At 32.5% G+C, this 14,337-nt stretch overlaps 1 protein-coding gene across 1 annotated transcript; it reads right to left on the bottom strand.

The window, feature by feature from the left end:
* Nucleotides 1-914: 914 nt before the first annotated feature.
* Nucleotides 915-4,292, bottom strand: LOC111299131 (trihelix transcription factor DF1-like). The gene is made up of 2 exons (XM_022894134.2): nt 3,526-4,292; nt 915-2,834 (listed from the first exon to the last, which is right to left on the bottom strand). The coding sequence occupies exons 1-2, from the start codon at nt 3,831-3,833 to the stop codon at nt 1,361-1,363; spliced, it is 1,782 nt and encodes a 593-aa protein (XP_022749869.1). The 5' UTR covers nt 3,834-4,292; the 3' UTR covers nt 915-1,360.
* Between the last annotated feature and the right edge of the window lie 10,045 nt (nt 4,293-14,337).

Here is a 14,337-nt window from a genome sequence, read left to right as displayed (position 1 = left end):
AAGCTGTTTTTTTCTTATATATATATATATATATATATATAAATAAAATTAATTCAAAAGCATTATATATGCAATAATTAATTTGATGTAGACAAAATGTAATTCATTAACATAAATGTCAGAGCTGGAGTCCGGTCTTTTTGCTCTGATGCTATTTCTTGGCACTGACATCATGAATTACTACTGCAATCAAACAACCTAAACCTATGAAATTCTGTATGAATTTATTAGGTCTTTCGATTAACAAATTTAGAAGATTCCTTTTAATAAGTGGACCCTGTTTGCGAGGTCCCATTACTGCATGTGATGTTGGCATATTCTGGCAGAAGCCTCTCTGCAAAATGGCTGTGATTCTGCCCTTTGTCTAACCTTATTTATTTATTTTATATCAGACTCTCCCCCATGGGGAAGTAACTCATCGCCTTTTCAGCAACACCACCATTTGCATTGAAACCCTTTGCATGAAAAGCTTCTCTTAATTTCTCATAGCAGAAGCTAAACTAGCTCACGGAAGTCTTCTGTGTGGAGCTACAAAACTTATCCAAATTTGAAAATTTCATCCAATCCAACCAAATTTAATTAAAGATATTTAAAAAAATAATACTCAATCTGAATTTGAATCTATTTAAATTCAAATTAACTTAAATTTAAAATGATCCCAACCTGAACCACTCAATGATAAATATAATTTTTTTTGAGATTAAATTGATTTTTTTTCAAATCCAACAATTTAAATTTAAAATAACTCGAATTTTAATAATTCGAGAATTAAATCTGAAAACTCCAAATTGAAGATGATCCAAATTCAAAATAATTTGAAATTAAAAATATTCTAATTTTTCTTGATCGTAGACCCGAAATGCCAACTCTATTTTGTCCAACTGACATGGTGAAAACTTGGAAGGCAAAACAGAAACCACAAAAAGCATATGCTAGAAATTACCCACGTTTACAAGCAGCGTGAACAAGAGCAGTGAACACAAAAAAAAAAAAAAAAAAAAGTTTACTGCACTAGTCTCTTTTTTTCCTGCTTATTATGTGGAATGAGATTCTGAACCTCTCAATCTGATCTACCCTCGGTCTCAACGTATTTATTTAGCCAAAAAAATAAATAATAATGAAAATAAACATACAAATTCCACTGACGATATGCTACAACCCCACCAATGTTTACTCACCTATAAAAATTCAATTCAAATGCTTCCGCTCCAATGCACCTTTGCAGGATATTCCTGACCCGTTTACCGGGCTGATAGCTGCAAGAACATCAACTCAAAAGAATTGCTTCTTGACATTTATCTGCCTGACTCCTGGCCCATGAAATTTGAAAGTGCTAGCTGGTTTGTTTCTGACACTGATATCATCCACCTGTGCCCATTGAAACCGTTTTGCTGGCTACAATTTCATAGCCATCCCCTTCATCTTCCTCCTCATCATCGCCGTCCTTGTCGTCTTCGTCTCGATTTTGATCGCTTTCCATGTCTTCCATTACATGATCCTGTTTGTGGTGAGCGGGCTCCGGAGGAGGAGGGGGCCATTGCTGCTCTGGGCGCACCATCAATGGGACTGAGTTTTCGGGTTTTAATTGATTGGAGGAGCTGTCATGTTTGTTCTTTTCTCTATATAAAGCATCAAGTTGGTGAAAGTAGGGACATGTCTTTGAATCCTCGGGCCTTTTCTTGTTGCTTTCTTTAACCTTCTTGAAGTACTTATTTATGTTCTCCCATTTCTCTTTGCATCTTTTGGCGTTGCGATTGTAGCCAAGCTTTTTCATTGCAGATGATATCTCCTCCCATAATGGTCCTTTGGGACCACTATCTTGGTATTTAGAGTCAAGACTAGTCCTTAGCTTAATCAATGCTTCAATCTCAACTTTAGGCCATCTTGAAGAGCTTGGTGTGTGACTTTGATCGCCATTTTCAGTCTTTGACACATCCAAGTTCACCACCGGCAGCGGTACTAGTGGTGGAGCAGGCGATGACACTGCTGCAGCTACTGGCAGCCCTGCCGGTGCCACCGCCGGTACTGGCTGTGGTGTAGGCGGTTGCGGTTGCTGAGACGGTATTGGATTAGTTTGTGCATGCCCAGGATTTTGCTGCTCAGATAATTTTTGTAAGAACGCCATTACTGCAGCATCCTTTGCCGCAGCAATTGATCTTTCTTGGGCTAATATCTCGCGTTCTTTATTTATTCTTGCCATTTCCTCCATCCTCCAAGCTTCTTCACGGACCATTCTTTCATGCTCACGTTTCTCTATTGCTTCCAAGAATTTCTTCTGCATCACCTCCTGCTTCTGAATCACCTCCTTCATTAGCCTATCGAAAATATTCTTCCATTTTCTTTTCCTCTTCTTCCGACCTTCTAATTCTAAATCTGATGAGGTCGATGAGGAGGTCGAATTCGACATTTGATCTGCTGAAATGTTAGGAAAAGAAGAAATTACAGGGTTTGTTGTCGGCGGTGGGGGTTGAATTGTAGGGTTTATTGATGGGAAGGAAGGGGCTGTAAGGTTTATATTTGGTGGTACAATGTTTTGTGGCAAATTGGCGAGTGTTGTTGATGGAACAGTGACATGAGCCAGACTCGGAGGATTAGCTGCTGGCATTGCCGTTTGACCTTGAGGCTTTAGTTGCGTTGGTGGTGGTGGTGGTGCTACTGGAGATCGAATGTAAGGATTATTTTCGAGGGCTTCTAATTGATCAAAAAACCGATAAGTCTTGCCATCTGATTTAGCAGTTCGACCATCTTTGGTTCTCTTATGATACTTGTAAACGTTCTCGAATTTCTCCTTGCATTTCTTGGCACTTCGATGATAACCAAGCTCTGCTAGTTTCCTGATATCAACAGTAGAAAAAACAACTCCATTTCTGTTTTTATCCTATCAATAATTCAACAACAAAACAGACCCAAACAGTATTCGCACATAAAATAAACTATGAATTGAATTTGATATTTAATTGAGACAAAGAGAAATTAGAGAAGCAAAAGAAGTAAAAAGGAAAAAGGAAATGAAAGAGCTCAAGACAAAAGGCATTATAGAATTCGAGACAAATTAAACCACGAATTGATGCTGATGAACACAGTTTTCCCCACCAAAGATGCATATTTTTTTTTTGAGAGAGAATTTGACAAAATGAGAGTGAAGAAATGAATTGGGGGGGGGGAGACATGAAGTAAAGTTTATGAGCCAAAATTCATGTTAAGATTCCCTGTGAAATATTGGGAAAAGCAAATGCCAGAAATGACAAGAAATCCCTAATCATACGACATTGAATTCCCCCTTGAAGATGCTGAATTCCCTCAACTTGAACTATATTTTCCTCCTTACAAAATATCAAACAAAAGAATATAATTCTCCCACTCTAATGCTTTCCCGTAAGTACAAACCTGAAAGTAAACAATTCGAAAACACAGATCTCCACTCATGAACTTTAAACGAACTCAAATCTTCATTGAATTATCAACAAAAAGAACATATAAAAATAAACGAAAAGGAAAGTAAATAATAATAATAATAATAATCACCTGGCAACCTCTTCCCATAATGGACCCTTAACGCTAGCGTCACGAAAGGTAACATCCATGTCGGACCTTATTTTCAAGAGTGCCAAAGTCTCCTGCCTCGGCCATCGGTTGCCTCCCAAAGAACTGTCACCTTCATCAACCCTACCTCTATCATCCTCACCCGAATTGTTATTATTGCCGTTGGAGCCAAGCATGGTGGCAGCAGCAGCTTCACTGCTTCCATCTCGAGCTCCGCTGCTGGTAACCACGGCAGCAGCGGCAGCAGCAGCAGCGACGTCGCCACCAGTAGTGTCACCTCCACCCAGCATATATGATTTTTTAGATACGACAGCTTCTTCTTTCTTTCTCTTCTTTGGCCCCCTCTTGGCAAGAGCTTGCAATTTACTTACAGCTTTCAATGAAAAAAAGGGAAAAATTAAAATTAAACTTAACAAATACGGAAAAGAAATTATTTCAACTTTGTATGTCTCTATTCCTATGATCCAACCTATCAACAGAGAAAAGAGGGTGGTGAATTTTTTTTTTCTTTCAAAAGGGTTTTTTTGGAAGATGGTTTGTATATGGGTGAATTTATTAATTTATTTTGGTTTGTGAGATCTGCTTGTCAATCTCAAGATTTTTTTTTAATTAAAAAAATAGTAATTTTTTTTCTTTTTAGCAGTGGAATCTTCAGGGTGTTTACAATTTTTTGAATTATTATTTTTAAAAGGGTTTGTTGGTTAAAAAGAAAGGACAGCAAAGAGGAGCGGGGCGTTCTCTTTTCTCTCAGTAATAATTAGAAGGTGGCACAGAAAGATATACAATAATACAGAAAAAATAAATAAATATTACGGAATTTTATCAACAGCTGCGCAAAGAGACGATGGTGATAATTAGTTGGTTTTTGTCTGTCCAGCTATTTTAGTTAAAACCCGGCCCGTCATCTTCAGCTTTATACACTTTTTTATTTTTTTAAGTTAAATTTAATAATTTGTGTTTTTTTATTTTATTTATATTTATATTAAATATTTATGAAATATAAAATTTTGTATTATAATTTATTTTAATATATTAAATATGAAATATTTTTTATTTTTATTAAATTGACATATAATTTTTATCAAAAATTTAAATTATATCAATTTTATAATTTTCATATATTTTTATGTTGGATTATCATTCCATGTTTAAATTTATTGGATGTAATGAAAGTTGAAGATCAACTTTCCTTTTTTTTCTTTTTTTGTTTTTCTTTTAGTGTTTAGAGTTTCAATGGCGGTTGGCTATATTTTCAATAAAATGTCTAAAATGCCCCTAACATGGATCCCAATGAATCCGGTATGGTGAGCCATTTAATCATTGGAGCCAATATTTTAAAAGGAAAATTTTATTAGCAAACATGAAAATTTTTAATGTCTGATTTTTTAAAGCTCCAAAATCGTAGTAATTAATTATTCAAAATACCCTTGGTTTTTTGTAAAATGATCTGAATATCGGCTAAAGATTTTTTGTTTTCTCCTTCTTCATAATTTTCAACTTGGTGGGTGAGATTATGGTACACACAGCTTGTGGCCAAGAAGGGGTCCTACGGGGGCGATGGCGACAATCGAAAAGTTTTGACAAAATATTTGGGGATTTCATAATTGTTAGAAGAAAAAATTTGCATAAACTTATCTTACAAAAGAGACATTTGCAGTGGGATCCGCTGTTGAATTAAACAGGTTAGATGTAGGTCATGGTATTGGGGGCCAAGCCATTTATGAATTGAAGCAAATTGGTTGCAACCTACCATAATAAATAAGAGCAAGAATTTCCATGGCTAAGATCTGTTTAAATTACTTGATAGATTGATCGGTTATTTGGAAAATTACAAAAAAAAAAAAGAAGAAAATTATTGTGAATTTAGGGGACCATTTAAACTTTGGTGAGTCAATTGCATGTTTCTCTAATTTTGTCCCCAGAAAGTTGCTTTGTATCCATACAATTAGTGTGGGATGTGATTGAAGCAATGTTACATTTTTTTTTCTTGCATTGTTTTCAAATTCTAAGGTCCCATTTTATCAGTGCACTTGTTTAGTGGAAAATGACTTGTTGTGTGATAGGGTTGTTGAGAATTATTTTTGTAACATTATTTCTCAAATAAGATTCATCATTTCATATTCAATTTTTTATATTTTATTTAAATTCTATAAAAAATAATTTTTTATTTATTTCACTTATTTCAAATTTTGGTAATTATCAAGCTCCTGAAATTTATTCATACAAGTTTTTTTTCCACAAATTAAAAAAAATACATCACAACAGTTTTATACTTTTATGAGTTGATATGTAAATTTTGATGGATGAAAACTAGGATCAAATTTTGACGGATGGCAATCAACTTGTCTAAATTCGATAAATTATAAAAACTGTTTTTCAATATTAACAATTCGAGTTTGATCTAATTAATTAGTTATTATGTCTTTTTTAAAAAATTAAGAGATTGAGAATTTGGGATTTATAGTTTTATTTTTTTTCAATAGTTTTATTCTTGAACATATATAAGAAATTGTACTTTAAATGTTGAGAAGTTTCAGTATTGGAAAGCAGAAAACTTTTGGGTCAAATCTAAAAGACTTATGAAGCTATTGTGGTAGATAGAGTTGCCAACAAATGTGGGGGTGAAAAGATATGAAAAGGAAAGTAGGAAAAAAATAAAAGAATTTTTTTTGGTAAAAGGGAGAAAAAGAAAAGCAGAAGTTGAGAAAATAAAGAAAGAAAATAAAAGAATTTCTTCTACATTTTGCCATCAAATTCAGTTACTCTTGATTAGGGTTAAAAATATGATGGGTCGTGCAATATAATAATGCAATAAAAGTGGGGCCATTCAATCAATATGCCATTAATTGCACAAATAATTAATCAGAGATGACCATTCACATGGGAGAGGTATTACCATCATTAGGTACACAAATAAAGTAAACAAACAACATCCATATCATGTATAAGGGCATATTAGTCAAAGAAAGATTTTTTTTTTGCAAAATTAAAAATACAAAGGATATTTAAGTAAATTAGGTTTTTAAGTTATGTAAACATCAAGATTCAAAGTTTTTTTTAGTAGATAGCACAAGTGATCCCTAAAATTTAAGTCATATTCCATTTTAATTTTTAAATTTTAAAAATTTTAATTAAGTTCTCAATTATCTAAATGTGTTTTAATATAGTCATTTTATCAATAAAATCATCTAATTTGGCGAAAATTTTAAGTGGCATGACACATATTAAATAAATGAAATTTTAAAAAAAATTAAATACATGAAATTAAATAAAAAAAAAGAAAGAAGAAAAAGCAACCCTTAACTCGAGCTCTCCAAAAATCACCACCATCTATTGCCTCCATTACAGCCCACTCAAAAAATAGAGACCACCAAAACCCCCTATCAAACAGCGTTCTCATCTGCCTAGCTGGTATTCACCCCACTTAACCAAAAAAATAAAAAAAAAACTAAACAAAACAAAACAATCGGAAGCATAAGAAAAATTTAGCCACGATTTTCTAAGTAATAAAGCAATCATAGAAAGCACAAAAAGCCACAACAAAAAAAAAAATAGTTTAGGAAAAGGGATTGCGGATTTTCATAGTTTGGAGGAGATTTTTTGCTTGAAAGTTGGAGGAAAGGAAGAACAAAGGTAAGGGAATAATATACTAAAATTTCAAGCCATATAAAACGGTGGAAGATAATATTTTTTGGGTGGAAGCCCCGGTTTTTGCTTGTAAATCTAGGTAATTGGGGATTGTTTTCAAGAAATTATTTGGATAAATAGGAAGAAAATAAGGAGAGGAATCTTTGAGTAAATTTTGGAAGCAAATAGGCACTAACAATGGCAACCAATGATGGAGGGCGGTGGTCGATCGCCTTTTTTGTAGTTTTGGGTGGTAGTCGATTTACAGAATGGAGGATTTTGTTTTTTTAGTAAGAGAGGGTATGAGCTAGAGAGAGAGAATAGAGAAATGAAAAAAATAAGATTTTTTTAAATTCACATATTTTACTTTTTTAATTCCACGTATTTAAATTTCTTATTTTTTAATTCCACTTGAGAATATTTTGTCAAATTATATGGTTTTGTTGATTGAAAAACTATATTAATACACATTTGGATAATTTAAGATTTAATTATAACTTTTAAAGTTTAAAAATTGTCGTAACAGTTTTGGAACCGTCAGTTGTAAACAGTTTTAAAAATCAAGAGAAATAAAAGAAGAGTCACCACCAATCTGTTTTATGATGTGATTGGTCACCCAAAAATTTATCTTTTTAATAAAACTATAAAAACGAGTTTAAAGTTTATAAAAAAGACAAATGTTGGCCTACGAAAATCAGATTGGATCCAGGAGTCGGTTACGTGTGAGGAAGGATTAACACCCTTACAATACCCATAAATTGGTACCATTTAATTATGCGCTATTCTCAGTGTTGGATAAAAATGATTTTGACTTGAAATTTAAAATTAATTCCCTTCGTTTTAAAAAATATTTTTGTTAAAGTTTTTATTTAGAAATATTGAGAAAATCTTTAAATTAAAGAATTATCTTAAAATTTTTTAACATCTAGGTAGAATTTAAAATAACTTTTTTCGCTTAAAATTTAACACAACAATCCTTAAAATGAAATAATACTCTTTATAGAAAATTGTTGGTGACTTTCCAACATCTAGGCATAATATAAATAATTATTTCTTTCGGAATGTTATTTTTTTATTTTATAATATAAAAAAAAAATTTAAATGTATTATTTTTTTTTATTACAAAATATTTTATTACCAAGTAGCAAATAAAAATTAAAGACAGGATAATACAAATAATCTCTAATAATAACTTGCTAACGTATGTATGCCAATGAATATTATGTAGGATAAAATGTAATTTTAAAGTTGGATTCTTTGGTATAATGAGACTACCCTAACTTTCCAACATCTAGGCAGAGCTTAGGTACGATTGTTTATATTTAAGATCTCAATTTATTGTTATACTTTTTATTTATTAATCTTATTATTAATGCAAAATAAGAAATCGTGTCAAAAGACTTCACGAAGTAAAATTTTCTAAATACCTTAATCATCTAGGCGACATTCGGGAACAAATTGCTTCAAATGAAATTTCACACGTGTCCTTAGGATTTTTAGGATGTTTTGAGTAAGGGCTTGAGTAGATGTTTTAAAGATTAAGGTTTCCAGATTTTGAAGATTCAGATTTTAAAGGTTTTAAGGTTTGGTTTTAAGGTATAAAAGGTTTAAGATTTTGATTTTAGAGTTTGAAGATTTTAGGGTTTTGATTTTAAAATTTGAGGTTTGGGATTTTGATTTATGGGTTTGGATTTTAAGGGTTTGGATTTAAGAATTTAAAGGTTTGGGATTTCGGATTTTATGGGGTTTTGAATTTTAGAGGTTTCGGATTTTAGGGTTTTGAATTTAAAAATCTCCAGTATCTTGATGGATTTTCGAAGCAAGTTCAATTTTAATGATTTTTAAAAATTAAAAAATTTCTTATATATATTTTTTTATGAAAATTTATTAATAATAATTCTCCAACATTTAGGCGAAATTATTTCTTTAAAAAAATATTTTTTATTCCCTCCAACATCTAGGTAAAAAAAATAATAATAATTATTCTATTATTATTATTTAAGCATTTTTAATATTTTTTAAATTGTTATCATACTTTGTTTTCATTTTATTATTATTAAAACAATTAAAAAACTTATCGTAACAAAATTAAAACTTATCATGCATAAATATAAAAAAAAACTTAAAATAACAAAAATAATAATATATAAAAAAAATTAGAAAATTCAAAAAAAAATATTTTTTACCTGAATCGGATCGGTCAACGATTGGGTCAACGACAGTTCGATCCAGCGATTTGGGTGCAGTTCGGCTCGGTCTGGGTGCGGTTTGGTTGGTTCAGCAGTTTGATACCAGTTCAATTCGGGTTTAGCGATTCGATTTCAGTTCAGTTAGACCGATTAGAGGCTGATGGAGAAGCGGATCGTGGGTCGGGTGCACTGACCCCAAGTCGGGTCGCGGGTTGACCCACAGATCCTGGGTGCTTAAAATGACATCGTTTTGGGCGTTTATTGAAACGACGTCGTTTTGGCTATTGACAGCTTATATAAAAATCCAAAAATATTTTTTTTCGATCATTTCCTTCGTTCCTCAGAAAAAAAAACACCTTTTTTTTCTCTGATTTTTTTCAGCCGACCTTGGGCAGATGGCCGTTAATCGTAATGACCGCCGCAATCCTTGTCGGCTGCGAGCTTCGACCGCCGTCGTTGGTGTCAAAAAATTTTAAAAAATACCCACAAACTCCTTTTGACCTCCTGAACACAGATCCGACATCCTTTTCACCAAAAAGAGTCCCCACTTCTCTAGATTTGCTTTCAAAGTTTCGATGAAATTATTTTTTTTTTGTATTCTATCTCTTTTAAAAACAAAAACCGACCTTTTTTTTTCTTTATGCAAGAAGCTCTCGGCACTGGGTTCCTTCATACATGGAAGACTATATTTTTTTTTATTTTTTTTACAGTATTTTTTTTATTCTTTTTGCAATGTCTCCCCTCTTCTCTTTTCCTTTACGGTTCGATTAGGAGCTCTATCTATAGAGCTCCGGCCATGCATGGCACAAGGCTCGACATAAAGTGTAAACACGAGCCCCATACCTTTTTTATTATTTTTTTGTTTGGTCTAACAGTAAGGGTAGTAAATAGGGTATGGGTAGTAGGGTAAACAGGCAGTGATGCCGGGGAATAGAGGGGTGGGGTACGGTGGTAGGGTATGGTGGCAGTGGTACTGGGGAAGGCATCACTGCCATCCCCTCTTTTTTTATTTTTTTTTGTTATGTTTTGTCTTTTTATTTTTTTAATAATGAATTAATTTTTAATTTTAATTAAATAGATTTTATTATTATTATTATTAAAATCATTATTGTTATATATATATAAAAATATATATACCGAAAAAAATCGATTTCTACAGCTGCCCTTCTTTGCAACTGAGAATTAGGAATATGGCAAAGACAAAGATAACGATTTTGTCCAGAAGCAAATCATGGATTTTTCAAAAGTTTTTCTTTTGTTTTTTTGTTGTTGTTGTTTTTTTTTTTATGAATTATTTTTAACCACAGTTCGAGTGATAAAAAAAATGACCAAAATGACATCGCGAGTTGAAAAATAAGGAATTAACTAAGGTAACATCACAAGTCGAATAATAAAGAAAATGATCGGGGTAACACTACGGGTAAGGGAATAACAAGATCAGGATTGAACTTAGATTGAATCATAAATCAAAATATAAAGAGACTGGGATTAAACCACGAGTAAAAAAAACAATAATCAAGATTAAACTGTGATTTTGGATTAAAAAAATCAAGATTGAATCGCGAGTCAAAATAACGTCAACTTGGATTGAATTACAAGTCAAAAAATAAAGAGACTGGGATTAAACCACGAGTCAAAAAATAACAACAATTGAGATTAACTGGGATTAAATCACGAGTCAGAAAATAACAACAATTGATATTAAACTACGATTTTGGATTAAAGAAATCGGGATTGAATTGCGAGTCAGAATAACGTCAACTTGGATTGAATCACAAGTCAGAAAATAAAGAGATCGGGATTAAATCACGAGTCAAAAAATAACAATAATCGAGATTAACCTGCGATTTTGGATTAAAGAAATTGGGATTGAAGCACGAGTCAAAATAACGTCAATCAAGATTAAACTGTGATTTTTGGATTTAAAGAGATCGGGATTGAACAGCAAGTCAGAATATAAAGAGATTGGGATTAGACCGTAAATTAGAAAATAAGGAGATTAGGATTAAACCGTAATTCAAAAACTATAAAAATGATCAAGATTAAACCACGAGTCAAAAATTAAAGATAACTGGGATTGAATCGTAAGTCAGAGAAATAAAAGCGACTAAAATCAAACCTTAAGTCAAGAAGCTATAAGAATGATCGGGATTAAACCATGAGTCAAAGATTAAAGATAACCGAGACTGAACTGTAAGTCAAAAAAATAAAAATGACTAGGATTAAACCGTAAGTCGAAAAGCTATAAGAATGATCGGGATTAAATCACGAGTCAAAGATTAAAGATAACCGAGACTGAACCTCAAGTCAAAGAAATAAAAACGACTAGGATTAAACCGTAAGTCAAAAAACTATAAGAATGATCAGGATTAAACCACGAGTCAAAGATTAAAGATAACTGAGACTGAATCACAAGTCAAAGAAATAAAAGCGACTATGATTAAACCGTAAGTCGAGAAGCTATAAGAATGATCGAGATTAAACCACGAGTCAAAAATTAAAGATAACTGAGACTGAACTACAAGTCAAAGAAATAAAAGCCACTAGGATTAAACCGTAAGTCGAGAAGCTATAAGAATGATCAGGATTAAACCATGAATCAAAGATTAATGATGATCGAGACTGAACTGCAAGTCAAAGAAATAAAAGTAACCATAACTGAGCTATGATTTGAGAAATAGGGGGTTGGGTACTCCATAAACCGATAGTTTGGTTTTAAGAATTATCTTGGAGGTAACATATTACCTTCAAGGCCATCATATTTGTTTTGAAAAAGATGACTTCTTCCTAATGTTTCATAAAGAAACCTTTTATGCAACTTACCAAGAGGTATGCGATGCATGTAATAATTGTGATGATTGAAAAGATAAAGATGCAACCAATGAATTATATCAAGCATTTTCATCCAAGTTAATTCAACTTTTGGTTAATTTTTTCAATCTTTAAAAGTCACTTCCAATAGTCCTGCCCTTTTAAATTTTTCAATTTTTGACCAAAAATCTTTGTCTCATGATTGACCCATCTGGCTTTTAGTTGCTTAAAAATCTTTTTTTTTATTCTTTATCCCCGTTCTCTTTTTTATCTTTAGTAATCAATCGATTTCGTTTCATTCTTTCTGCCCCCATATTACTATTTTTGTCATCCTCATATTGCATTCTCTTTTTGAGCGATGCATTGGTCTATTATGAACTTTATCAATCAATATCTTAATTTTAAATGACAAATGCAATGATTTCAAGTTTAAAGTTGGGTGTGCAATACGACCAGTAATAGGATATTTTAGGATTAGAAAGATAAGCCTTTCGAGATATAAAGAATAGTTAACTTAAAAGTATTTCAAGAGTCAAATATCAATTCTCTAAATAATGAACATTTGGACGACCTCGGCCTACTCAAACCAAGTCTTTTCCAAAAATTCGTTAATTTACGATCTTGTCACCTGTGATTTCATATGACCAATCCTTACCCCATATCTGTGACTAATGGGAACTAGCCCCTTAAAAGTCATCTCCCTTAATTTTGGCAAGAATTCATCCATTTGGTGCCACTCTTTCATTCTTTGAAAGACCTTCTCGAGCTTTACTTTCATTCGAGTCGCCTTTTCAGGTTTTCAGCTCAAATGATACCATTTGATTCAAACTACCCTTTTCGGGTTTTCAATTTGAATTATTTTTTTTATCCATTTTTTTCTCTTTTTTTCATATTTTTTTTCTTTTTTTTTCCTTTTTTTAAGCAAAATATTTCTTGACAGTGTCCAAATTTATAAGATTTGGCAATTCATCACCATCCATTTCTGTAAGGATCAGAGCTCCACCAGAAAAAGCCTTTTTTACCACATATGGACCTTCCCAATTAGGCGTCCATTTTTTTCTATTGTCATGTTGACATGGCAAAATCCTTTTCAAAACCAATTCACCATCGCGAAAGTATTGGGGTCGTATCCTTTTGTCAGGTGCTCGCATGATTTTTTCTTTGATACATTTATCCATAACTGAGTGCTGAAAGCTTTTTCTCTTCAATAAGATTCAGTTGCTCGAAATGATCTTGAGCCCATTCTGCCTCATCCAATTTTAACTCCATCAACACCCTTAAAGAAGGAATTTTCACCTCAATCGGTAATACAACTTCCATCCCATACACTAGTGAAAACAGGGTGGCCCCTGTGGAGCTTCGAATTGATGTTCTATAGGAAAGCAAAGCAAAAGGTAACTTTTCATGCCAATCCTTATATGTGTCAATCATTTTTCCCAATATTCTCTTGATGTTTTTATTCGCAGCTTCCACTGTATCATTCATTTTTGGGCGATATAATGCTAAATGATGATGCTTGATCTTAAACTATGCAAATAATTCTTTCATCATTTTATTATTCAAATTGCTAGCATTATCTGAGATGATCCTTTCTCGGGAGCCCATACCGACATATTATCTCTCATTTTATAAATCTACATACCACTGATCACATAACACTAGCATATAAAGCTGCTTCTACCCATTTTGTAAAGTAATCGATTATCACAAAGATAAATCGATGCCCATTTGAAGCTTTTGGGGTTATGGGTCCGATCACATCTATTTCTTACATAAAAAAAAGCCATGGTGGTGCCAAGACGTGTAGCGAGACTAGAAGGAAATGAATTTTATCTGTATAAATTTGACATTTGTGACACTTCCTAGCATAACTGATGCAATCATTTTTCATTGTAGATCAGTAGTAACCAGCTCTCATAATCTATTTGGCCATCATATGCCTGTTAGCATATGTTTCATAAAATTTTTCGTGTACTTCTTCAAGTATCCTTCTTGCTTCCATAGCATCGATGCACCTTAGCAAAATTTGATCTCGACTTTTTTTATACAGGATTTCTCCATCAAACATAAAACCTGCTGTTAATCTTCGAATGATCCTCTTATCATTTTTTAAAACCTATTCCAGGTAGTTTTGACACTTGATATATTGTACAGTGTCATAGTACCA

The sequence above is a fragment of the Durio zibethinus genome, chromosome 3, assembly GCF_047325235.1.
Source record: "Durio zibethinus cultivar Kanyao isolate XHJ-2024 chromosome 3, ASM4732523v1, whole genome shotgun sequence".
NCBI classification, from domain to species: domain Eukaryota; kingdom Viridiplantae; phylum Streptophyta; class Magnoliopsida; order Malvales; family Malvaceae; genus Durio; species Durio zibethinus.
This window is presented reverse-complemented; position numbering and strand designations above follow the sequence as displayed.

Excerpts from the sequence above, each read along its gene's own strand:
- LOC111299131 (XM_022894134.2), bottom strand. The coding sequence starts at position 3,833 with ATGCTGGGTGGAGGTGACACTACTGGTGGCGACGTCGCTGCTGCTGCT. Across the intron at positions 2,835-3,525 it reads TTATGGGAAGAGGTTGCCAG|GAAACTAGCAGAGCTTGGTT; the intron begins GTGATTATTATT and ends TGTTGATATCAG.